Source organism: Athene noctua, chromosome 12 (genome assembly GCF_965140245.1).
Source record: "Athene noctua chromosome 12, bAthNoc1.hap1.1, whole genome shotgun sequence".
Lineage (NCBI taxonomy): Eukaryota > Metazoa > Chordata > Aves > Strigiformes > Strigidae > Athene > Athene noctua.
The window spans coordinates 8345211-8372454 of record NC_134048.1 but is presented as its reverse complement, the minus strand read 5'-3'; the positions used below and the strand labels follow the sequence as shown (position 1 = coordinate 8372454).

Genomic DNA, 27244 nt, shown 5'->3' with positions numbered 1-27244 from the left:
AGATAAAATATACACCTTGGCTTTGGCCTCCCTTTAAGAGGTTTAGATGCTGGGACCTGTTTGTGGCTTTGGAATCAATCTTTGGCATATGTCACGGTTGTTAAAGTAGGTATTAATACTAATACAAAATAATAAATTTGTGTAGTGTTCAACTTTTCTGTAGCTGTCTATCATAAAGTTCTGAAGTGGATTTCTTTAAAGACTCCCCGTCTCCTGAGGAAAAGGGGATAAGGCAGTGTGTCCCTGGACAGGATCTATGACTCATTATGTCAATCAAACTCCACTTCAGAGGGGAATAAAAAGATTTGTATCTCAAAGCTGTGCATAACGACTTCTTGGCTTTTCATTTCATATTTATGAGCGGTTTACTTTGAAGTGTTTATCAGGCAATACGCAGAAACATGAGAGAGCATTGCCTGAAACCATGTTCAAGTGTCTAATCTGTTAAATGCTTGCTGAGCAGGCTAGTTCATCAGTGCATGCAATGCAAAAAAGAAAAAAAATAAACTTTCTGGGGTTTTGAGGTTTTGAAGCAGAATCTTTATATTAACAATATAAAAAGGATTAATAATGCCAAGCATTTTGAAATAAATGTAATATATGAAACTTACAAAAGTTGGTTATGTTCTGTGTTAAGTAGATAAATAGTTCTTTGCTTGAAAGGAAGCTTGACAGTACTTAATACCAAAACTATACAGTGACACATCTGCTCTTAAGACAGGAGTATACAGTGACCACAAGATTCTCACTGTTAATTTTGAAGGCCTGAGGCATTCATAAAAGCAGACTTCTGTAGGGTTCTTCCCCACACCCCAAAAAGGGCAGTTTGCTGATAACTGAAGTGTTAAAAGCTGATAAAAGAGTAGCGGTGACATTAGCCTCCAATAGAAACAAATCTTTGTCAGTATTACCCTTTTGCTGTGTGCTGTGCCTGCCATGGAACTCTGAAGAAGCGAGTATTGTTAAATAGGTCAAAGATAAAATGCCAAATTTTTAGGTAAAGTGGAAAAAAAAGGACAGTGTTTTCTCATTTTAATATTGCTCCAGTGGGTTAGCTAGAAGAGAGCATATGCCTAATGATCATTGCTTCAGTTCCCTGTTCACAAACTTTCTGCTACCAGCCCTCTGAAGTCAGGCTTTATTAATTCCGGCTAGATGTGATTGGTCAAGCCAGTCCTAAGAGATGGAGATCTACAGACTGCAGTGCTAACAAGAGCACTCCAGCTCCAGCCTACACAACCACGTTGGAAAATTCTAACATTTATGTGGTCAATGCGCAATATTTACTTGGGTGAGTAGTTCCTGAAGATGTGTGGTACATGGTGTCCATACATGCTATCCTGCATTTAATTTTAAAAGCAAATTCACTTTAGAGCTCATTTTCAAACATATTCTTAGATATTAGTAATTTTTAAAAGAATCAACTGGAATATGTTTTCAGTGCTTGATTTTTACCAAGCCATCTTTCATACCATTTTATGATTCTGTACAGATTATTTCTGCTTTAAAAAAAATGTATCTTTCCCCTCTACAGAGAACACAGTTCACTCTGAATGTCTTGATTTGTAGGTCCCCCATTTTGGACTTCTTAAAGTTATCCCTAAAATGACTTAGAGGACCACAGTTGATCAGTACTGTGCACTTCTGATCTTTTAGCTATAGATTTCTCTTTTGACTTTCCAGACCAGAAATCCTTGGAAACCTTTGGGTTGTTCACTGTTTTGGGTTGAGAGTTCTTTCTTTTGGCTTTCCTATTGAAGGGTAAACTGAGTTTCTTCTTGTTCACATTGTTTGACAAATTTCCAGTTTAAAAAAAAAAAAGTATACCAAAAAAAAAGAAAAAAAGCAGTAAAACATATGCTCTGCTCAGTTTCCATGACAAAAGTAAGTTGTAGGAGAACTTAAATCAAGGGTAGTTTTCCAACATGTATGCCTGTTCCCTGTTCTGAAGTCATTAAAGAGATGACAAAGAAGAAAATAGAGCAACCAATGCTTTGAGAACCACAGATCTGAAAATGGAATAGATGTGCTGGCAAGTTTTAATATGCTTAGCTGAATCAGAGGTTCATCAGTCTGAAAGTGGATGGATAAATCTGTGAAGTACCCGGAGCCTGTCATGGTAGCTTAAGCCATCTGAAGCTACCAGCCAGTTTAGCTCATGTGCTCTGTCACACCGGTAATTACGAAAACAATTTTTTCAGATAAGACAGTGACTGAAAGGCCACAGGCAAGATGTACAACAGTACCACACAGCCACAGTATTTCAGTCAGTATTCGCATAATGGAGAACGAGACTAGGAGCAGAATAGTCAAGCTCTCTCATCCAAGGTATCCTGTAAGCAGAGGAGAGGAGATTTTTTTCCATCCCTAGTCTTTGATGCTGTCCTTACCCACTCCATACTCCCTTTCAAAACAAACCTGATTTTAGGTTGAAAACTGCCTGTAACTCCCACATATCCCAAAAGAAAATACATGAACTATTGTAAAATGCTCTTTGCAGATGGCTGGTAGGTTAAAAAGTGTGAGCTAGTGTAAGGATTAATGAATAATCCAGTCTAATCTCCCTCTTGTTAAATCCAAAGAATTCTATCATTGGAGTCTGCAAAGTAAATAATAATAATAATAATAAATTTTAAAAATTTAATGGCATCATATGATACCTAGGCATACTTGACCTTTATCAGTGAGATGTGAATTTATCATTTCACCTGATCTGCAAGGCACTTATCAAGCAAGTAAAGGCACTTAGAGAGTGAGATGATGTTTGTGTTAAAAATAGTCAGATAATACAGCCTGCACAGTAACTCTTTCAAATGAACCAAATTTTGGTCTGGTTCTCTTTGTAGTATTTACTGTGTAATCTCCTAACAATAACCCCTTGCTAAGATTTTGCTTATAGAATGAAGATTTTTAACTCAGAGCTAAGCAATAGAGAAGGGCTAGGCGGTAAAATGTTATTATTAAAAGTGGTTCTTGTGTAGAATAGTTGACTTAGTCAACTGAGAAAATAATTTTTTAAAAATCTATTTTAAAAATCAGGGTCAACATTTTTCCACACTTAAAAGATTTGACAAAGTCATAGTTTTAGTTGAAGTATCTTGATATTGCCTCTTCAGAGGATCGCACACTGCTACCTGTTAAATTCAATGCTGAAGTGGTGGTTGGCCCTTAATTTATTGCTTGGCACATTTGCATCTCCTTTCTGTTATTAACCTAATTAAAGTCAGTGCCAGCAGTCCTTCAAATCTTAGACAACAATGGAAGGGAAAGGACAACAGAAGGGCAACAACTGGCTGTATTGTTAAAATGGAGTTTTATAAAAAGACAGACATGTTTCAGACAACGGAGAGTTAGGATAAACATCATCTATAAGCTATTTATTGGCACATACCACAAATCTTTACTTCTATTCATTGAAGAAAAAGGGGAAAATAATCTAAATTAAAATTAAAACACTGGAACTGAAATTCTGAACCATTGGAACAGACACAAGTTTAGATAAAATAGAGAAGCAGATTGCATTAACCAAGCAGAGCTGTGCTGTTGAGGTGGGAGGAGAACGTTGGAACAGCACGCGCCTGCCGGCACAGCGGCCCGAGCGCAGCAGGCTACAGTGAAGATGTTGCACTTGGGTACACAGTGACTAGCAAACAGAAAATCAGAATAGCAGCATGTGTTGTGTGTGTGGAAAATGCCACTGTAAGGTAGGAAAAGAGGTGCATGGAAGGAGATCGTATTTCTTCCTTCCATAGTTCTGCAGAAGCCTGGGAAAGCCGGGTCAGTTCCAGCAGCGGAGCTGATGGACCTGCTGCGCTCCTGCCTATGGCAGTGCAGCTAGTGTACGTGCCAGAAAGGCCAGGATGCGCTCAGTTTCTGTGTTCACGATTGTATATGCAGTCTACAAATTATAGTCATTGGTAGATAAAAGAAATCCTGTATTAAGGGTGTATATTTCATCTGTAGCAAAGTTCAGGACCAATAGTAATCTGAATTGGTGCCAACTGTTCCATTTATCATACCACAACTGACTGGCTGTGAAAATAACTAATTATTTTACTAGGATTAAAAATGAAAAGCTGAAAGCAATTTATAATTCAATCAAATAAATAAAGACATTTCCCGATGTCTGCATAAAGTGAACACAACCGATGAATAGAAGAAAATGTGGTTGTGTCTGTTTCTTAGCAGGTATACTGTCTCAAAGAGTTTAATATGTTTTCCTTGATATCTGATTATAATATATATATCTTTTTCTTCAAAATTATATCGCTCAAATGATTTTAATTTCAATATTCTTTAAGTTTGGCATAAGGTTTCTATGGATTTGTTCAATATGCTTTTTTAATTCATATGGTGCTCCATTTAAATTGTTTGAATTTTTTGGAAGCTCTTCTTCCTATTCGATATTAATTCCTTTATCAGTTTTCAGAGTCATGCATGTTGGTCTACTGATGGTCCTCCTAGCAGAATTAGAAATGCAGAGTTAAAGGCTGGCATCTCTGGCATTTCTAAAACTTGTTATGAGCAACATCATTCAGAATGTAAACACAGAAGTTCTGAGTCAAATAATGGTTTAAACTTCTTTTATTCTGCTGTACAGGGTACAATTTACATTACCATTATTTCTAGGTGACATGGTGTTTACAGTGAATAAGCACCTTGTGACTAAACAGCTGACAGCTGCTAGTGCTAAGGAATCTTTATATGTGCCTAGGGACCTTCATAAAATATAGAGTATCCATGTTCCTAACTTGTGAAGCAAAGTATAAAAGAAAACAATTAAGGTTTTGTCTGTGTTGACAGCTGATTCAGGTTTTTCGAGAGTTCCCAATTAAACAGTTATGAAAGTATGAAAGCTTATTACCTGTGACTTCTACTGTTTCTTGAGAGCACAGTTTATTTATCAAGTCACGAACAGTGGTTTATTTTTCACTGCTTTTTAAATCTTGATTTAACAGTATAAAAATAAGAAAAGGCTTTTCATGGATTCAGCAAATTATCACCAGCTAATTCATCCCCTGATAGTTTCCCACAGGTTTTCATAGAAAACTTTCTTAATAATTGAACTCAGATTCATGTATCAATGAAGATTAGTAACTGTAGAGTGATATTATCCAAAAGTACTCATATCCGTATATTTATGGTCAACTGAGGGTTGTTGGTTTTTCTTTTCCCAGAGACCAGGGAGAACTCACTGTCTTTTTCTGACATAACTAAAATGCTTTTACAGCGGAAGACCAACATCTTCATGAGCTAGACTAGAACGCAAATGACTCATACCATTTTTTAGTGGTGGAAACTGAGATTTTAGATTCTGTGTGTGTCATGGTCTAATTATTGTACTGCTTTGTGCCAAATGAGTCTGTGCATAGCAAACATGGATAGTCAATGCAGGTACTAAATGCTAGCTCTTCTCTATTGGGATTGCACTTCATTCTCTCCTTATATACTATCTTTAAAACTGACTCCTCTTTGAAGTCTGTGTTTTCAATGGAGCTGTAGTTGTTATTCCTTCAGAGGAAAATACTATGCTAGTGTGACAGGAGATATTATCAGGTGTTGAGCAGGTTGTTTCACATGAAAAGGCAACTTGAAAATAATTTTTTTCTGTGTTCTTTTATGGTAGCTATCACTTTATGTACACAAATGCAGTATATTCTTAATATTTTTGGTGCTTCTGTTATGAATTTTATTTAGAAATTCATGATCTTTAAAAATGAACAGATATATAACAAAATTATTCTCTAGTTTGAATAATTTTGGACTGGGAATAGAAAATATGCACTCTTAACTCCTTTTCATAAGATTCCACCCAAAAAACACCCCAACTCAACCCCCACCCCCCCAACCCCACTGTTACTTTGATGGTATTTGGATTCGAGCCAGGAAGTTTACAGCAAGAACTCATTACTTGCCACAAAGCTTCATGTTCTGTTCTTTCTCTGCTTCTTGTAAAAGACAAATAGGAACTGAACTTTAGTCATTGGTAACCACATTCTTGTTGGAGTGTATCGCGGTACATAGCTGTGAATTGGTACAGATTTAATCGCAAAAATGCACTATTTGTCACTGCAGAGGTACGTTAGATCATTCAGACATTTGCGTTTAGCACAATGTTGTTGTCTGCACTTTACAGATGAAGAGAAGGGAGTTTGTGCTATTTTTCCCCCATTCACAGATTTTTGTGGGTCGCTTTCAGTCTTTTTTTTCAATATGTGGAAGTTAGTTTCTGCTAGTTCCCATTGCTGCACGACAGCCAGTTGTTAACTTTGTACTTTTGTGAATGTATTTTGGCATGAGTAATGTGGCACAACTAATTTCAAAGGCTAAAATGTCCACTAGCACATCTGCAGAAGCATTTCCAGTCTTGTTCACTTAGAAAAAAAGTGTATTGTTGTAGTTTTAAATATAAAACATTTCTCATGTTTTCTTGTCACTTTAACAAAAAGTGCAGAAAATCACTTTAGAGCTGTTTTAGATTACTGGTCATACTCATTGTCTCTCTAGACACTAAGTAATCTAAAAAGAGCAGATTTTTTTCCCTTCTGATGGAGGTTGCCCAGGAAGCCATCGCTGACATGGGACATACTTATGCAAATACAGGTATGCATTGTGCATGGTTAGCACACAAAACCCTGTGGATTTTCAATTTTATTTTGATCACAAAACAGTCATTGCCTTTTAAATGATAGATGATACATTTCATTACAGATTGGTAGATACAAGGAGAGGCCTAAAGTTGCTTTGAGAAAGAAGGATCTTATTTGCATCTTAATGTGTCATGTGTACTTGAGTTTGCATACACTCCTTACAACAACACCTCAAAACTTCAATAGATCAAACAATTTAGGTTGAAATTTGCCATGAACATTTTGGGTTGATTTGTTTGGAGACCAGATAGGGAGTATCTGACTGGTTTTGAGAATGATGCTAGAGAAAATATGTTATTTTGCCTGCAGTGACTATTGTGTTGATTAAAGTATCTCCATCTTTCGAATCAGAGATGCCAAGTTTGGAAGATCTTTCCTGCTATCTGTCTGTGCATGTCTGCTGACATATGATAGTTACTGGAGCTTGACTGCAGAACTGGGGAAAGCCTGTGTGTGTGCCAAGGCGCTGGTGCCGCCCTGCGTGGTCAGGTCTGAGCAGGACCTTCCATGGCTGTTCTTCCTGCACTGCTGCCGAGCACGGCACGGGGAGTCATAGGGGAGCCTCAGCCCTGAATTTGCTTTCTGCTGGCACTTAATCATTGAGGAGGAAGAGAAGTGTGCCTAGGCAGAATGCAGAAGGGCGAAGCAGCAGAGGAGAGCAGAACAGTTGCCTGAAGAGTTACGTACTTTTTTTCCTGTCTCCTTCAGGTTTCAGAATGGACAGATCTGTAGGAATAACACATCCCTTTGTAATTATTGAAGCTGTTCTCCTTTTACCATTCCTCAGAGCTTGGAAAAGTTGGAAAGTTTACAATGAAAGAAAGACAGCCTAAGAAAGTAACATGTTAGCATGAAGAGTTATGTTTTAACCTAGCCTGTGTGGTGTAGATAATAAATAATAATCATGCTTGCCACCTAGCTCCATCCTCTTGTCCTCCCAAATCTGATTTTGTCCTTAATCAACATTGGCATTTGAGGAGAAAACGGTAAATGCATACTTTGCCCTAAACCAGCATATCATTAAAAAGAAGTTCATCAGCATAAGGTGATGCCAGACAGATAATTTTTAGGTGGTACTTGTTCACCCCAAATTAGTGTGTGCTCTGGGAAAGAGGCTGTTCTATTCTCCCTTTTCCTAGTTTAAAAGCTATGAAATAGGGATGATAAAAACTCACGTCACAAGGAGGTACAGAAAATGTGCATGAAGTAATTAAAAATACTTTGGTAAAGATTGAATGAGGAAGGTTAAAAAGAAATTAGAGTAGCTCCACAGTCACTTCACTGAAAGAGGAAATTTTACTGAAAAAATAGAATATGATAACATACTTTAAGATTATATAATATTGTGAGCTAGAGTGAAATTTCATTAGATGCCTGGTTTTATAAACATTATAATTTTTTTAAGTGGATATGAACCTACTGTATTAATACTGTCAACAGACTTATTGTCAAAGAGAGAAACATCTGTATCCTGGTATTAGGCTGGGTATCTCCAAGTCAGGAAGAAGCAAGGCAGAAAGAGGATTATAAAAAAGACAATTAAAGGATTTTGCTGTCATTGATGAGAGAAGCTAGAAAATATATTTCAAATTCAAGCCACGTGTTGTAATGTGCATATGGATTTCTGTTTTCTGTTTCTAGTCAGTTTGCTGTGGGAGGGACTGAGGCTGCCAGAGTCTCACTTTTAAGAAAACCATTGTGTTTCTCTTGAATTTTAAAAATTGTTGTCTGCATACTACTGTGTTAGTATTTATAATAAAATATCACAATGTACATGAACATTCTAAACTGTAGTAAGTATTACTGGACTGGGGTGTGTATATAGGTATGCATGTGCGGGCTGGGTGACAGCCTGTCGGCAGTGGGCATCAAGACCTCTGTGGTATTCTCATACTTCTCAGTAACATCTATAAAGCATTTCCTGATGCCTTTGTCACAAATGTAGTCTATGAAAGTAAGATTTAGCATTATTAATTGGTTAAAGCTCATGTTCACTTAGTTAGAAAATGTTTAGCTTTCCTGACTACAATACCTGGAATTTAACAATCTTAAATGAAAATGTGATCTGAGAATCTTCCTAGTAGGCAGTAATGGAAACATGTAGGAGGCCCTGCTATTGTTAGCCCCCAGCTATAGATTTTAAAACCTAGAACAAGGTATAGCTCGTTCATTATTGTTACTTTTTAATTTCTAAGGAATCCATTTGACCGATGGAGAGTTTGCTTCACAGGAGCTTACACCGCCGCTTTCCCATGCTACCAAAGGATTGTTATTAAGGAAAAATGGCTAGAGAGCTAGGAAAGACTGTTAGGAGAGTTCAGGTGAGCAGTTCAGTTTATGTAATAACATTTGTGAATATTACATGGGGAGGAAAAGCTAGCCCATAAACTCGCGGTGGGTTGATGAGCCTCATGGCTAGAGTGGCTGGTATCTCCTCTTTCTTACCTGGCCTCCCAAACCATGGGATGTTTCTTCTGCTTGGAGGGACCACAGTGAAAGAAGAGCTTATCTTTTCCTTGTGTTTTTCTTTGTGAATTTGTGCTTTCTTCAGAAATGGAATATTGATGTCATTGTAAAATCGGTATTAAGCGAGAAAATTTTCCAGTTGTTTTTCATGCCAATATTAAATTTGCCACATAGGCTATTCATTGTGATTATGTGGTTGACATTCCTGTATGTTGCACAGAAATGATACTTCCGACTTAAGTATATTTAAACCACCAGAAAGATGCAGTATATTTTATAATGATGTATCAGGGGGTGGTGTGGGGGGTGTGTGGTGGTGTTTATTAAAGAAAGGGCTTGCTTTTTTTAAAAAAAAAAAATCGTAAATAAAATAGTAGAAAAGCTTCAAAAATCCAGAAGACGGTAGTATATCCCTCATCTTAGGTTTGGAGTCTCAGTTTGGAGTATCTGATAGTGTAGAATTAGAAACAAAATTAAGTAAAACATTTTGTAGAACAGGATCTTTGACCATGGGAAAAGGAAAAAGATAGTATTGAAACAGGTGAAATACAAAGAAGGATTAAAAAGATGGCAGGTTTTTATCACATAAGGAAGATGAGTTTAAAGGACAAATGTTAAAAATGTACGGCAAGTGAATAAAAAAGGAGATTGTAATCATCTGTTCTCCCTGTCATTATAATAAATGAACGCATAAGGAATTGAGAAAAATTAAGTGTGCATCCAAGTTGGTTAAACAGAACGACCTCTTCATATCTCACAGATTGGAGCTAAACTGCAGTAGTCATGCCAGCAAAAATCATTATAGCTATGAACATAACAAAAATTTGAGAGAGGATAGAGAGTCTTAAATAGGTGTATTCTTGTTACCCTTGTAACTGATGATAGAAGCAGAGTGTAAGTGATAGTTGTCCTTTTGATTTTAGACTTAGCTCAGTTCTGAACTGCTGATCTAGTGTTGAACACAAATTTATCATATCTGTGCTTTACTGATTTCAGATACCTTCCCCTGAGGCATTTTTTAGCAATCACAGCTGGATCAGATTAATCTGCAGAAGGACAGTTCATGCAATTTGTAATTACCCAAATGAGACCTCTGCCTAGAGGTTAGGTGTAAATAACCTTTGCTTATATGGTAATGCTTTCTAGTCTTAGCTGAGATAATGAGAAGAATTGTGCATCACTGAATTAAAGACATTTGTAGTAAGTATTTATATACTAAATAATTTTGGTAAATTTCTATAAGAGGAAATGTACTCAAAAGATAATAGAAGTAATATACTAATTAAAAGGAAAAACATCTTGGTTTATACTCTTGAGAAACTATTCACAACATGTAGATTATGGGCAGTGATGATCAAAGTACATAACAGTGTATTACACCTCTAAACTAGTATACTACTGGTCTATTTTTCTATGACAGATGACATACACCTTAAGGGAGCAGCTGGTATTAACTGCTTTTCTTTAATGAAAATGGTTAGTGATTTCTGCAGGTGGGGTGAAGGGGCTGGGGATGGAGGCTGGCAAGCTCTGTTGTATATGAAAAAGCAAAAAACCTTGTCGGTTTTATTTTTTTTTGTGGTGTGTTCAAGGGAAAGAGGTTTCTTTCTTTTTCAACAATAAGGATATGATGTTATTTATCTCTTTTCACTTAGTGTCACCAGCGATTTAGTAGATGCTACAGGAATCCAAAAGAAAACACCCTTAAGTTTTGAACATGTAAGAATGAATTCTGCCTGCACATTTCAGTACTATTTTGGAAGTGAAGTTTCAGTAAAATGCAGTTACTCTCACCTCCACGCAAGCCCCAGAGATAGAGTATGCTGTATAACACTGTAAGAAGCCATCCACCTGCCTTGACATTAGTGCTTGTAGTGCATTTTAGCTCATGGACCAGATTTCTCTCTGTGAATACACAGCAGTTAAATTTGAATTCCCAGGCTATGGCAAGCAACAGGTACTGCTGCCCTCCTTCCTTTGCTTTTCTTCTAGGAGGTCTTGTTTTGCTTGATCTCCTAGTCACGTAAAGAGCTCTAAGGAAGATACTTCATGAAGGAGACACGAAATCTTAACCCCAGGCCAGGCTGTGTCTATGTTTTCTCACTCCAGCTCATAGGTGCTGTAGTTCCTACTGGCAGTGTGGGCAAGGAAGGCTGAATTGTTCTCAGTGACCTTTCTGTCATCGGGATCCCATATGGCATATTCTGCCAGTGTGAGTGGATGCAAAATGCGTTAGATATTTTTTCATTATTTGTGAGACTATCCTTTATTTACAAAGCAATCGTAGGGTTCTTTTTGCTACGAATTACTGGATAAATTATTTCTGTGCATCCAGAACTGTATTTATCCTCTATCTGAATTTACAGGGGTGGTCTACTAATACCACTAATACCTTAATGCCCAATAATGCCTGAGCAAATAGGATAATATTATATTAGTGAAAGCCATTCATATGTTATTCAAGAGATGTGGACAGGTTCATTTCAGGGAAATGAGGCATGTAGGAGAATATGCTCCAGATCAAGAAAAGATCTAGAGAACTATAGTGTTTCTATCTCCTTTTCCTCAGATTTTCCTGTAAATTAAGGGCTATGAAGATATGTATTTATATATTTATACAATAAATATATATTGGAATGCTTTTAAGTATGAATGTATATATAAAATCTAAGTATGCGTATAGATGTGAAAAATGTCTCCAAAATAAGTTCTTATGTGATTACCCATGGGTATCCAAGGACAAGTTATTGTGCTGTTGCATGCTGCCTTACAGAACACTCTCAAATAATATTTTGCAGAAGCAAACACTGAAAATTGATAAATAAAACTAATTTAGAGTCTACCAGAGAAGAACATGTTTTTGCTAGAGGGGGAAATTTCTAGAATATTTCATGTTTGTCATCAGGATGCTTGAGATTTTCTGTTGTAAGACTACAAGAAGGTTTCTGAGAAGCAGCATAGAAAATCCTTTCCCAGAGGCTCAGAGACTGATTCCATTTGTGTTCTTGAATTGATCTGATCCACTTCTCAAATTTTTTAAATGTGGTCAGTTTTCAAATCCATGTTTCTAGAAGATGCCAAGTTCCCAGATAATAAAACTCAAACGGATGAATGATTTCTCTGAATACTATATTTTCCTTCTACTTTCAGTGCCTTTTACCATTTTCCTCAGACAAATAAAGTAAGAATTTCTCTGAAGATTGCTTTTTGCATCAGATGTTATAGTCAGATTTTGACGTCAATACAGGATGCTAATCAAAGTGAAATCATCTAGGCTTGTAATGGCTGTTAAAATCCACAGAATATAATTTAAATGTTTTACCATGTATGTAAAACAGCTTAATTAAGCTAATATATTCATAATTGGTGTGTATTTGTAGACATTCATGCCACCAGCAAACAAGACTTGAAAAACTTCACTTTCATGATGAGTTTGGTAATTTTATCGTATATCTAATGTCAACATGAACCCTGGCTGTGTAGATCAGAATGTGTGGGCTAGTAGGCTTCAGTTCACTCTATTTTTTATATATATTTTATATTTTGGGTTTATTTTAACCCTTTTTTAAAATGTCTAAGGTTATTTGCTCATATGGCTAAAACAAAATTTTCAATTGAGTTGTTTTTGTTAAACATCTTCTACTGCAATTACACATGATTAAAATGTATATTTTCTTTAAAAGTGACTTTGTTTCATCTGTCATGCTAGAACTCTTATTTTAAAAAAAGAAGAAGAAAAAAAAAAAAAGGCAAAAAATCTCCAGACCGAAGTGCACTTGAAAAGCTCATTTTTTAGGACTGTTCAGTTCATTTTGACTGAACCACAAAATTTCTGATTAGTAGAATAAATATTAGACAGCAGGTTAAAATGTACTCCTAACTAGGAGAGTTAGGGTTAATTTAGTGTTGATGGAAAAGAGCTGATTTTTTTAATGTCAGCCTTTTTATATTCTTTTTAAACATTGACAGTAAATGCTTCATTTCTTTAGAAGCATCCAGTTGATGATACTTCTTTACCCAGTGTTGTTGGCCACTGTCTTGCTGCTGGCTTGTTTACTAGTTAACCTAGGGGTGAAAGAGAGCATGTCTACTCCCTCTTGTCATGCTCATTGTTGCTGTCTAGCTGTTGCTGGGTGAAGATGTAGCTCAGTCTTCCAGAAGAAATCCATCACCTTCCTTTAATTGATGAGCTCTAGGAGTAGATGTTAAGTAGGGCCCAGCTTTCCTTTCTGTAGATGTGTGCATACATCCCATATCCAAAAAATACTTTAACAGCTAAGTGTGAGACTGAAGAAGGCTGATACAGATAGATGAACTAGATAGATTTAGTGCTGTATGATCTTCCCTGGCTAATCTGTGAAAGAAGTTGTAATACTTTAAAAAAAAATAATATCCAGTTAACGTGTTTATCAATAGATGACACTTAAGTGTGTTTTTTATTTCATGTGTGAACTTCCACTGTATAGCTTTATTCTGATAAATATATAGAGTAAGAGGAGAAAATATAAACTGCTTTTGGACAAAATAAAACTACTGTTTTAGAAACATAGACTACAGATCTAGTTTCCCTGTTAATTAAGAAATTAATTAAATAATTGCCAGTTATACTGCCAGCAACTTCAGTGTGTCTTCGTTCTTCATTTTCAGCCCTATGTAACGAAGCTAAAATCACTTTACTTTTTAAAACCTTTGAAAGCCTTAGAGAGCAGTGAATATTTTTATTTTTACCATCCTGTTCATTATTGTAGGAAACAAATGCATAAGCAGAAATTGGCCAGCAAGTCTATACTTTCTGAGAACCCTGGGGGACTCCATGTGCTTTAAAAATGTATGAGACTTTGTCCACTGAGTTGTCATTAACTGCTAAAGGTCACATGTTTTGACATTGTTCCTGAAAGTTTTGCCTTTAAACCCAATGACCTTCTGGTTTTAGTACTGATGCACATTTTCTTCTTGAATATGGTGAAAAAGGTAGAAAACAATTACAATGATTATGAGGTCTATCTTGATCTTGACAGCAGATGTTAATCTCACCAAATGTAAAAGTGCAAAACTGGTGACTAAGTTTCATGTTGTATCACTGATAGGTTTGCAGTCTTTCAAGTGATCCTGATCTTCAAACTTCCCAAATAAGGGTTTATTTTCTATAAAATGGGAAAATTAGAATTAAAAATCCTCTCTCTATGGAAGACTTGTGTATGAGACAATTAGCTTCATAAGAAAAAATCCTCTTTTCGAGTGATCAGATGCTCAACTTCAAAGCTCATGCTCTGGTCCTACAAATATAAGGTTAGATACATAATAAAGCACGTCATGTCATTAGCACTTGTCATGAGCTTTATGTCAATCACATACCTAAGTGTTTAATTATCTGGGGCTAAAGTAGTAGCCTAAAATTTAGAGACCTTTTCTACCAATTTTTTGTGTATTTCGTCCATTTTAACTACAGTATGTTTTAGTTAAGTCTTGATATAGATCTGTGACCAAGAGATCTCTGTATGTCATTCATTGCAAAGGTTTGGCATATAGCGCAGTTTAGAGAAATTAAAAAGGTCTGTATTTTCAAACTTGAAATAAATCCTTTAGATTTTAATATTATTTTTTTTTTTTAATTGCCTTTCTAGGAACAAACTTCACTCTTGCAGAACTAGGAATTTGTGAGCCCTCTCCCCATCGAAGCGGCTACTGCTCAGACATAGGAATACTCCATCAAGGCTATTCCTTGAGCACTGGCTCTGATGCTGACTCAGACACAGAGGGAGGAATGTCCCCAGAGCATGCCATCAGGCTGTGGGGGCGAGGGATCAAATCCAGGCGAAGTTCCGGGCTGTCAAGTCGTGAAAACTCAGCTCTCACACTTACCGACTCCGACAATGAAAATAAGTCAGATGAGGAAAATGGTAGGCCTTTTTCTTCCACATATTCTCAATGCATGTGTATGAGAACGTGGTCATATTAAAATACATGAGTATTCTTTTAAAGGTTAATTTTTCACTTTTCTTTCTCAGTTTGACTAAAGCTGCTTTTTAATGTTGGGGGGCATTTTTTGCATCAATATCAGGAAACTCTTTTACATGTATATCATATAATATGATATATATTGTGTTTTGTCTTACAATTTGCTTTCCACACAATAATCTTTCACAGAAGTTTGTGCTCAGAGCACATTAAGTTAAACTTAATAATGAGAAGCAGAAATTAATTTCTTAAGAGAAATTGTTTCTCATACATGATTTTTATACACAGTTTGAATGGTGCTGATTTGTAACAATCAGATTTAATTTTGTGTATTTTTTCATATTTTGGAATTTGTAAAAAAATAAAATTAATTTGCTGTTTGCTTATTGGTAAGTATTGGGGGGGTTTAGAAAGCAAACCTACCTATCAGACTGAGGCAAAGCACTTCTGTTTGGTATAGTTTATTAAGTTCATAGAAATCAGACTTTAGACAGTGCAACAATCATTTGTGACAAAACACCTAGACATTGGTTCATTCTCAAAGGTAAACTGCATTGAGCTAGCTGTCCTTTTAAATGCATATAAGCAAGACTCATGTTCTTCATACACATCAGCTAAAATATTTACCTGGGGAATTTTCTGTGCTCACATATTTTTAAATTAAACTAAAGAGGAAAGATAGTAAAAATGGTTTTGCAGGAACTTGTCCTTCATCCTTTAGGATGCTGAAGGTGCAAACACAACCTAGTTAAAATATGAAATAAAGGGTTTGATACTTGTCACTCTGAGAAGGTAAAGAGGAATCTCCCTTAACATTATACCCTCAGAGCAACTATTCAGGCGGCTGATACCAGCAGATGAAACCAGCTCTCTGCTACGCATATTGCTTGTGATAAAATTTAATTTGTTATGTGTTGTGCGCCTCTCAGAAGAGGATTTTTCTAGATGTTTATTTTAGACTCCTCCCCACACTTACTGATAGTTGTCTCAGTTTCAACAAAGCCGGTGTGCCAGGCACTAGAAACACTTGTCAAAGCAAACAAAAGGCAAAACTGAATTACAGTTTTTATATTGATAGAAAAAGTTCAGAAAAGTGCAGTTGATTTTGTTTGTAACAGCATTCTTATTTTGTTGATTTAAATTGAGTCTTCAAGTAATAATCTCCTCTGCATGGGCATAGCGGGATGCATTTCTTTGTCAAAACCAAAAAGGAAATGTATATTTACAAATAATGATGTGTACAAGGAAGACAATATTTTTAAAAGAACCAATGACTGATTAATTGATTTTTCCTTTTATGTTTTATAATAATAACATTCACAGAAAATATTACAACTTCCGCTGACTTTAGTATAGTTTTGATAGGGCTACTGTGCATAATTTCAAATAAGAAACCTGATTAATGAAATTCTGGCATTATGGAATGATTAGTTTCTGTAGCATGAATTCACTTCTCTGAGGGTGGTTGTCTCCATTTAAGTGGAAGCACTGTGCCACACCTTATGTCTGAAAAAATTTAATCTCAGCACCTACTTCCATACATACTATCACAGACATTGATAAAAGAATGAGTCTGATTGCATTTTCCTTCTTATAATAAGTGAATTATTAAGTAATTTGAAATACAGAGCAGTGAATCCATTTTGAATAAGTAATTTTTCTAACGATGGTAATAAGGGAAAAAAGGGTCAAACAGCAGGCAAGAAACAAACCAGTATGTGGAATTTTTGTCCAACTTTTACTTGGATTTTTGTGATAAGAATTTCTGTGTGTTTGGCTGTTTAAAAAAGAATCACACAAGTATGAAGCAACTGTTATATACACAGAGGTGTTAACTTCAGTAAACTTTTTAGTCTTACTCTCTCACAAATCCTGGTTAGCTAAAAAATCAATGCTTCTTCACATCACTGATTTTATGAAGTTTTGGGATGCATTATCATATAGATTGACAGTTGCCCCACTGGTTCAGCACCACAGTGTGGACACTTACAAAACCATCATTAATTTCTCATGCTTGTGCCCAGCAGTGGTTTCCTACATAATAAACACTATGTCCTTCAGAAGCAGATCAATAACCTGCTAGGTATTCATCTTGAAGAGGAAGTAACAAGAATCTATACTTCAAGTGAAATTCACTCTCTGATACAGTTTTGAATTTGCGGGATACTAGCATAAAACAAGACATTTCTTGGTATGAGATTTTATCCATTTATTCCTAGCAATATTAGACGGAACTCATGATGCATAGACTACTGAATTTATTTAAAGTACCTCTGAAGATTTTTCCCCTGATACAGTTCAACTGTTGTGTTACAAAATAGTAGCTCAACTCCGAAAGGTGGTTTGTTGGGGTTTTTTTAATATTGAGGTGCTATCACAATTTACATCACTGCACTTAAAAAAGAAAAAAAGAACACAAAAAACCCCAAACCATACCTCTCACTTTTCTTATAATATTAAATCTATTTTGGCACTTTTAGTACATCTAAGTAGCGCAGAGGAGGCTTAATTTCTAAAAATTGTCCTAACAATATGATTTTGTTCTCATTCAAATTCATTCACAAAGCTTATGACCATTTTCTGCACTTCTAAATTTAGTATGATTTAATTTTATCATGAATTAGAATTCTGTGAACCTTGAAATATTACCAGGTTTGAAATGCTTATAGATAAATTGAAACAATAGAAACTCATTTAAATTCAATGTTTTACTTGGTATACTAAAATTCTTCCTAACAAAACACCTTATTGATGATCCAGTTTGAAAAACAACACTTTTATTTTCACAAGTCTGATTAAGCTCTAAATTTTTATCTCCCAGCTTTTACTACTGTCTCGATCTGACCATCTCTTCTTTAGACATGGCAATGTGAATATATAACAGCAAATCTGTCACCAAATTGTTATTCAAGATGATGTATTCAGTTGTGAGATTTAAGTAAATGAATCTTTTTGTGATATGTACAAATGTGAAGAATTGATTAGAAATACAGCTCACCTCTGATGTCATGTGCCAGCTTTGTAGAGAAATTATTTGCAGGGACCCACAGGTACAGAGTATAGGGGATATACCAGAGTTCCTGAATGCTTATTTTTTCTTTTCTTTTATTAAATCCTGTAGCTGTTTATTCCAAAACATCATGGAAAACTTTTGAAAAGTAGCGTTTGTCATCAGTTTTCGTGTGTCCTTTCCTAAGCCTACAGTATTCTATTTCCAGAGTAAAGCTTATGTGCTGATTATGTTTAGGTAGTGACCTTCAAGCAAGTACTCTTCCAGGGCTTTTTTTTTTTTTTTTTTTTTTTTGAAAGGAGAGCAGTTCTTTTATTTTTTAAGTTGAGTTGAAAATTATGCTCTTCTCAAAAATATAAAATCCCTTGTAAATAAGTAACTTTCAATTTAAAAAAATCCATGAAAACAGAATGGTCATAATTAAGGAGGATTGATGTACAGAATGCTTTTGCAACAGATCTGCAATCTTCTTTTTTCCTGACTTCGCTGTTATTGAATGACCAGTTACAGACTGTTAGAGAGGTGATTAAATTCAACTGACATTAGGCAGATGAGAGTGAAAAGCCGAACAAACCCGTAGTACAGAAGAGAAAACATAATCCTAAGTAGAATAAGGGAGAACAGAAAAGTAGGATGTAAACTCAGAGCAGATCTCAGTAATATTTCGGAGTGCTGAAATGAACTAAAAGACCTAAAGGGAATTCACAAGGGTTTTCAGTCTGATGTGAATCTAGATCATGTTAATTCTCCAGTTGTAAAAGAAAAAACAACTGTAATGGTGTTGGTGACTGATTTTTCTACTAGAAGGTTGTTACCTTGATACTTTTTGTATTAGTACCCTTAATGTATATAATGGATAATATCACTGTAGACTGGAACATAACATAAAATGTTTATAATTATATATAACTGATATTATAATATCAAACACTTGAGAAGTTTCTGTTTTACATTTGTGTGTCAGAAAAGAAAAAAAAACGTGTCTTGGGGGAGGAGGAGATCTTCCAGGACTCAAACCATGTTATTAAAATACTGTCAGACCAAAAAACATGATCAAGGAATGCTTTTATCTTACTAGCAGTGATTCTGAATTGAGCGGCAAGACAAGAACGAATGGAAAGAAATAAAGCAATCTCAAACTTCAGCAAAACAAGGGAAATAGTTCAAGGTCATCCTGTGGTGATCTATGTATATGTTTTAAAAAAATTTGCAATAAAACACTATGATTTTGGTAGCTCTTTGTTGATAATGCCTATGAGGAGCAAGTAATTTTGAATGTATGGAACCGTTTCTGTGTCGATAGCCCAGCTGTACCTTGTGAGGTGTGGAAAAGTGGTGCAGTGTTGGAATGAACCTGGAGAGTCCTGACGCTGAATCCGGTAGTGCCATGCACTTTCCCTTTCCTCACTTCATCCCTTTTTCTTCCTGGAGAATATCTTCCCTACTCCCTGGAGCCAGCTTATCTCCAGCATCAGGTGTGAGGATTCAGCTCACATGGAAAGGGGTTGTAGGATGCTTCACAGATATTTTCAGGTTCAGCATTCATCAGTATTTGCTATGCTAGATATATTGATGACAAGGAATTCTATTATTTTTTCCACATTACTTTGGTGGTGGTTTTTATTGTTGTAATTAAAAGTTTGAATACTAGACAGTACCATGTGCACATATAACTTATTAAAAAGAAAAAAAGAATACCGTGAATAAAGTAAGATAAAATATGAGAAACTGTATTTATGTGTTGTGCTTCTGATTGAATCTTAGGAAAAAATAGGGAAATTATAGTTTCTATTCTTTTTTTCCCCTGATATGAGGTTTTCAGTGGTGATTTCATACAGTAATTTCTCAAATGCATATGTAAAACAAATCTTAAAAAAACAAACTGACCCCATATTTTATCTTTATTTCAATTTTATGAGCAGTATAATCTGGACTTTTCCTGGGATGTTGTTGAATAACAGACTTAGACTTACAATAGAAAAAAAGAGGTTTTATTGCATCCGAGCAGCTTGCAAAGAGGCACCAGACAGATGACAGCTGAGGAGTTTATTTTCTTATTTTTACTGTTTTAATTTTGACATGTTGTTTTCAGTATTTTATTACTTTAATTTTTATTCAGCTTTCTATTTCACACTTCTTAATTTGTAGAAAAGGTTATGGTGAAACTGTGATTCTACTCTTGAGAAGATTTTGTTTTTGTTGTATGCATGCTAATGTCTCTGAGTAGTAAGATCAGTTTGAAAGTAGAAGGTTTTAATGCTCCTAATGACAGAATTCTCTTTGGGTAAAAAAAGTGGGAGATTAAGCTTGCCTCCTAAATATTCCCACTCAGAAATATTTCCTTTCGCCTATGGGAAATACTTTCTTGGTTAAAATGGGGTGTTTAAATAGTGATGATACAGTTGGAGCAGGTCTTTGTAGTCTTTAATTGGGGGGGGGGGGGAAGAAAATGGGCCCTTATAATTTTGAGATACTGAATCTATGTTTTGTGTACAAGAAGAAGCAAGGAAGCTGTAGATTCACTGTATATTGCATAGCAGAGTGCTAATTTCAGCGGTTAGTACTGTCTGGGAACATTGTGCCCATTTCCCTCCCAGATCGAGCCAGGTAGCATGGAAACAGCAGGAGGGACAGATATGAAAGAGAAGAGAGGAAGAACTGCCACAGTTGTACGATCTGTTCATAGCTGAGAAAGTGTCCAGATGGTCCTAAGGAAATTATGAGATTTAAATGAAATGTCATATACTCAGAAAATGGAATCACATACGTCATACATCAACTAGACTTCTTAGGAAGGAGTGCTAGGGACGTTAGCTCGTGTATGGGCATACTTCATCTCTTCTTTAGGAAGGCTTGTAAAGTACTTTGTAAATGACAAATTTAGAAAGTCATTAAGCACAGTATCAAAGCTTGGTTGCTTAAGTGGATCCAATTTTGATGTGCTCTCAAAACCTGAGGGCACTTCTGATAGGAAGTGGTTCCCTAATGAGGGAATTGACTAGCAAGAACGACGTTTAAAGACTTAACTACACATCAACTACAATTTTGTCCAGGTAAATGGCTTATGCATTCAGTGCAGGGGAAAGCTAGATGACGGGGTTAAGGCCAAAAAACGGATATGTAGTACTAGTAAACAAAGCCTTGTGGAAGACAAAAATATGAACTGACAGTATAGAAAATCTTAAAACATTTGTTACAATTTTAATATAACCTAATAACACTGTACAGTAGGTCAGCAGAATGATGCAATGGAAGTAGTGCTAAACATACAAGTCTATTGAAAGAGCTAAATACATATTATCCGGAATATAGTGTTTGGTGATGTTCCAGGGAGAAAGGATGCAAGTGTAGAAGAGTGACAGCTCTGCTTAGGTGGCCTAAAAGGGTAAAAAAATGCTATCTTGACATTCAGTTGCTTGTAGCTAGCATTCAGCAATTTGGCAGCTTTTTTTTTTTTTTTTTTTAACTGATTTTCCGTTCATTTCAGTGTTGATCAGAGAGATGTACACCAGGATCCCAGGTTTTATTCTCCCAGAGATATATGTATTTCTAGCCTTCGTGTTTATGGAAGAAATGGATGGAGTGTAAAAACAAAGCAAACAAAACAAAAACACTCTTATGCATGGTGCGGTAAGGTGTTATACTATGAGTATCTGTAATCTTCTTGCCCAGTCATTTGAGTCAGGGCTTCAGTGTCTGTAAAATTTGTAAATTGTCATTTCTCTGAGGTGTCAGCAATTCTAGTACCTCCGCCACAGTCTATGCCACGCTCTGGGTGCTGGGCCTTGACCACTGTCCATAAACCAGCTGAAGCTGTGTCCTGCTTTGCAGTCTCTTCCTCGGAGTGGCTTTTTTGGATTATATGAATACCCCCTACATAATTGCACAAACCAAGGCAATCAGGAATTGAGAACCAGGAGACTGAGGAAAACAGACATACCGGCTGATGAATTAAGGCTACCTGGAAAATAGTGCAGCAGCTGGGTTCATAAACTGCTGAGGCTAGCTGTGATCTTCCTTTTTCCTGAATTCACAGGGAAAGAGCTTTTGTGTGCAGCTGTATCTCTACATCATTGTGAAGGTCACAACATGGAGAGCTTTTTAAAAAAACTCTAAGAAACCATGAGCTTTTTCAATTAATATTTTAATTATTAGCCTTTCCATCTACTAGAGAGAAATGATGACACTGTGTTTAACAAGAACAGCACATCATTCGGTTTGTCAATTACTAGTTTTAGTAAAGCAAACTTAGATGATATAGGTCACCTAGGTAAGCAAGCAGCAGCACCTTTGTTCAAAGTATAACTGAGTTAGAATAATGCCTTTTTGTACTTTTCTATAACAGAGATGTGTATCTGATAAAAGTTAATCCAGCTTGGTAATAAATGCATTGTGAGTGGCTGATAAGCAATAAAACCTTTGCAGGAAGGTTTGCCTGTATGTGGTGTTTAACAAATTTTATTGTGGTGAAACAAAAAAAAATATGTATTTCACATTTCCCTTGTAAACTGAAGTGCACATCACAGGAAGCCATGCACTGAATTTATTTTCTGTCTTCCCTTTCAAAAGACTGTGAAATTTTACCAAAAGCCTCCTTTAAATTTGTCGAGCCAGCTACTGGCACCTTTGCTCATGTAGCATATCCCACTATTAATAATCTTCCTAGTTACAAAGACTTGCTTATTTCACTGATTAGTGCCTAATTAGGTCAAGGTACATACTGTTTTTTCTAGTCAACCCTTCATTTATGAAGCTTGGCCTGAGTCTGACCAAGGAACTGTGTTTGATAATACCGTAAATGCCTATTCGCCATACATGTGAAACTACACATATATGGCTGTGTAAGTATAATTACTGTTTCAAAATATTTCATTTGATATGCTTTGTGTTTACACTCTGCACACTATTCAAGTAATCTGGCAGCTTGTCAAAGACAATGTATTTGAATTGATTGTTAATATGATGTTGAAATGTAATGTTCTATTCGGGTAGAATAGAATTCATCTTCGGTTAGAAAATGGATAGGAAACTATACCTCAGCTCTTTTAGTGCAAAGTTTTAATATGTATATATTAGAACAAACAGAATTTGTTGAAAACTAAATAATCCCATAATTACTGAGTTTAATACTTTACTCTCTTTTAATAAAAAACTTTTTTTACTTAGTTCTGAAGTAGTAAATGATAAAGATGTGCCATAAATTACATTCCTTAGATCAGAGGAGAGGAAATCTAGTTCATGAGCCCAAGTTTTATGTTTTTACCCATAAAGTTTTTTTGTGACTTGACTTTTTGCAGAAGCTCCTGACAGAATTGGACTATTTCTGTCAGATACTATAGGAGCAATCTGGAAATCAACTGTGTTCTTTACTTTTAATCTCACTGTATTTCACATGGATTAAAGACAACTTTCTGCTTAATTTAAGCTTTTACACATTCTATGACAGTCTCCTTCCTTGACATTGATAAGGGAAATGGTTTTATATGTTCATTCAGTCTTCCTGTAGCATTTGAAATTGCTGACTCTGACATTCTTGCTTTAAGAAGCTATGGGGATGATAGGCAATGCTTCAGAAAGGCTTAAGTTCTGCCTCTTGAATCAAGTGAAAGATTTCTTATGAGCAGGTGTTTGTCCACTTCCAAAACACCCTCCTGTTAAGTTGGCTCACAGTCCTCTCATCTCAAAAGCTGTTGGTAACACTACAGAGACCATGCTGAAATCTTAGCCATATGTGAACATGAAATACTGTCTATGATAAAAATACAGGACCATTTTTTTCAAATTACAGTTGTTACGATGATTAAAAAACATCAGATTAGACTAGAACCTATAAAAGGAAGATATGATACTGTAGAGATGGAAGTATTTTGAAGAACTTGCCTTTCCAGTGAAGTTGTCTGCTATTGAAGGCTAGTTATCATTGTTCTTAAAAATAACTGCCTACATTTTGCAACTTGCTGTAGGACTGCTTTCCATGTAATAGGTTTACATGAAGCAGTAGCTTTAAATGTTTTTCCAGGCTGAACAATTTATCTCATTATAATGTGTTACTGTTTGTCACCAGAGGGTGCCATTGCTGTGATCTTCCACATTCTTGTGCTAAAACTCACTGAATTTTGGAAGAGGTACTGCTTCTAAACGGTATCTCTTCCTTTAGTTGTGTAAAGCAATGGCAAGAAAATGTGGCCTTATGGAGAATAATTTGCACAACTGGCAGCAGATCTGTGTGTAGGTTCAGTTCTTCAACTGCTGTTCCTTTCAGTAAATCAAGCAGTAGTTGGAACCACCAAGTCCTATAAAGGGAGTGTTTCCTGGTTATCCACTTGGGTTTGTTAGGTAAATACATTTGACTAATACCACTTACTCTGGAGTTGCATACAAACGTTCCATCACTCATTTCTTACTGAGAAAATCATCTGAAGTTTCTAGATACTTAGTACTGTGTAGCAGAACAACCCTGGCATCATTCTGACATGAGGCGGTTTTATTTATGGATGAGGTCACAGAAAGAGGTATAGTTATTATAAAATAAGTTGCTGATATACTCTGTGCTGGATCCTCAAGGCATCCAGTTCAAGGTCCCTTTCCTAATATTAAAAATATGTAAGAGCCTTAGGCTTCTATGTACTATCTGTCCACCTAAGTCTGGTTGCACAGTGATTATCCATTTGTGGTTGGGTGATGGGCTCTGAGGGAGAGATTTACACAAGCTGGACTCTAAAAAACTTAGCTGATTCATGGAATATATCACAGGTAAGTCAATTCACAGAGCATATCAATATTGTATTTAGGTGCAGTATGAACTCATATTTATACCTTCCATCTTTCAGTATTCTTTCTGTGCTCCCAAATACACAATGCAGCTATCCAGGTAAATTAAATAAAAATATGAACTTATCAAGCTTCTTTTCCTATAGGCTAAAATGGAAGAGGAGGTTTTGGTAGGTTTTTTACTTCATAATTAAGAACCATGCTGATATTATTGAGGGCCTTCAAAAAACTTCTCTCTGGGACTGATTCTACAGCTGAGCAACAATTCAGTGGAACGGATGGCTCTTGTGATATCTGAAGTTGCTACAAAGTATCTCAGAATTTGCTGACTGTTCAGATTGTTCTAAGGCTTTCCAGTAGTGCGTTGCTGATACAGAGAGGAAGACAGTTCAGTTGATGAAATTGTATTTGCCAGGAAGTTCAAGGCGCCTATGGAAGCTGATACTTCCTTGCCATGTTTGCCCTATTGAAACTGAGATACCATCTTGTAAGAAGGCATAATATCATTCAATTATCACAACATGCCTGTAGGCAAGGCACAATATGTGAGCATCATTTGTTTGCTTAGAGCCATGACTGTCATTCAGAAATATTGAAAGGTAGCAGTTGGATTTTTTCACACAAATGGTTAAGGGACTTTTCTCAACATCAAATTAGCGTTCAAGAGTGAAAATATAGCTTCTGTTTCCTCAGATGCTGAGCTGTAAGAATGAGTAATCATGATTCCTGGGGGAAAAAAATGTTTGGTTTTTTTTTTTAAATAAGAGTGGTACTAGATAAGAAATGGTTTTATCAGTTTTCCATAGAACATTTCTATTTAGTAAACTTGAAATAAGATGAATTACAGTGAAGTTATTCCTCTTTACACTTTCCTTTCAAAAGAAGGGAATTATTTTTAAACAGTCGTATGCTATTTTTATATCCCCCACATAATGCTATAGCTTTAAGCTATATTACAGTGTGAATAAGGAAAAAACCAGGGAGTGGATATAATTGCTTAACAGACTGGAGTTTGTCTTTTGTGGAGCTCTTTTTTTTCCTTCTAAACTTCTTTTTGCCAAGTAAAACACATCATCACTAGTACTTGTGCTGAACAGTTTTGTGCAATGCATAGAAAGAAGGCGTGGGCTAGGAAGGATTAGGTAAAGTCTAAGGCTGTGACCTGCAGTGTGAAAGGATGAGTGGGTGAGAACAAGTAGTGGGACATGAGGTGCAAAGAAAAGAGGAGTCCAAGGAGGCGACAGAGACCTCATCGAATGGTTCGGTTTAGGACAGCAATTGAAACAATGTGCCTGTGCAAGGAAGTTTACTTAACCAAGTGTGTATGCTGTTTTTCAAAAGCATGTTACAGCAATGCAGAGAATACGTTTTGATGGTTTTCATCTGTATATAAACGCTAATGTTCACATTAATAACCTCTTTTACTAGAGCAAACCTTCTAAGCTGTTGGTGTTGAAGGGTTAATAAGTCAGTGAATTCCACAGGATTGCCATGCTTTCAACACTTGTATTTGTGTTATATGTTTGAGATAGATACAAATATTTTTTGTCTTCTTTCTCATTTTTATGCATTTCATAGTTATTTCTAATGCTCACAATATATGTAAATAATTTCGTTCATTTCCTTCCTTTGCGGAGTTCTCTACATTTTCAGTATTAAATAATGAAATAATAAACCTTATCTGCCCAGTCCTGTCAATATATCCCTGGGTAGCTGCTCAAAGACTCCTTGAGTCTTGATCGTCTAGATTAATTTGCCAGATCTAATTTTCTGGATAATTACTGCACATTTCAAGAACACTTCTGTTGTGATACTTAGCCAGTTTTTATTCTTTGAGATACTTTATTTCTTGACCTGTAATTTGACTTCTCTAAGAGTATCTGAAGATGGGTACCCATATTCAATTTAATCCTAAATTTTGGGATTGGATCACGCTCCAACCCTGTCATCTGTCTGTCTCAGTCAGGACTCATTGTCCTTTCCCCTGTGGACTCTCTATTTGTGGACTTGATGACCTTACCCACAAATAAGGACATTCTGTGCATAAGGGAGCACTGTATTGGCTCACTTAGGTGACAGAATGCCACCTAATCTTTTCAGATGAATGTTTCTACTAATTTAAAAGCAGAATTTCTCCTATGTTTTCAGATTTTGGGGTGGTTTGAATGAATTCATTACATTTTGCTTCCATAGTTATCTGGACAGATGAAGGCAGCCTGGTATGATTATAATTACGATATTTTGTGTGGCACTTTTGGTTTTTTTAAGAGAAAAAGATAAATAAGAGACCTATGATAAATGTTAGAAGACTGACCTATAACCACAGCATTCAGACATTAATAATCAGAGTTTTCTATCTTATCCTCAGTCCAGCTGTTTAGCTAAAGAT

The 27244-nt window shown here is 35.9% G+C and overlaps 1 protein-coding gene across 13 annotated transcripts in view; it reads left to right on the top strand.

Moving 5' to 3' along the window:
• TENM2 (teneurin transmembrane protein 2) overlaps positions 1–27244 on the top strand; it is an 808680-nt gene that overhangs the window by 309942 nt on the left and 471494 nt on the right. For all 13 annotated transcript variants that reach the window (XM_074916403.1, XM_074916402.1, XM_074916400.1 and 10 more), the window contains one exon: positions 14741–15016. In XM_074916403.1, the coding sequence (XP_074772504.1) occupies positions 14741–15016 (276 nt within the window). The remainder of the gene's footprint in view (positions 1–14740; positions 15017–27244) is intronic.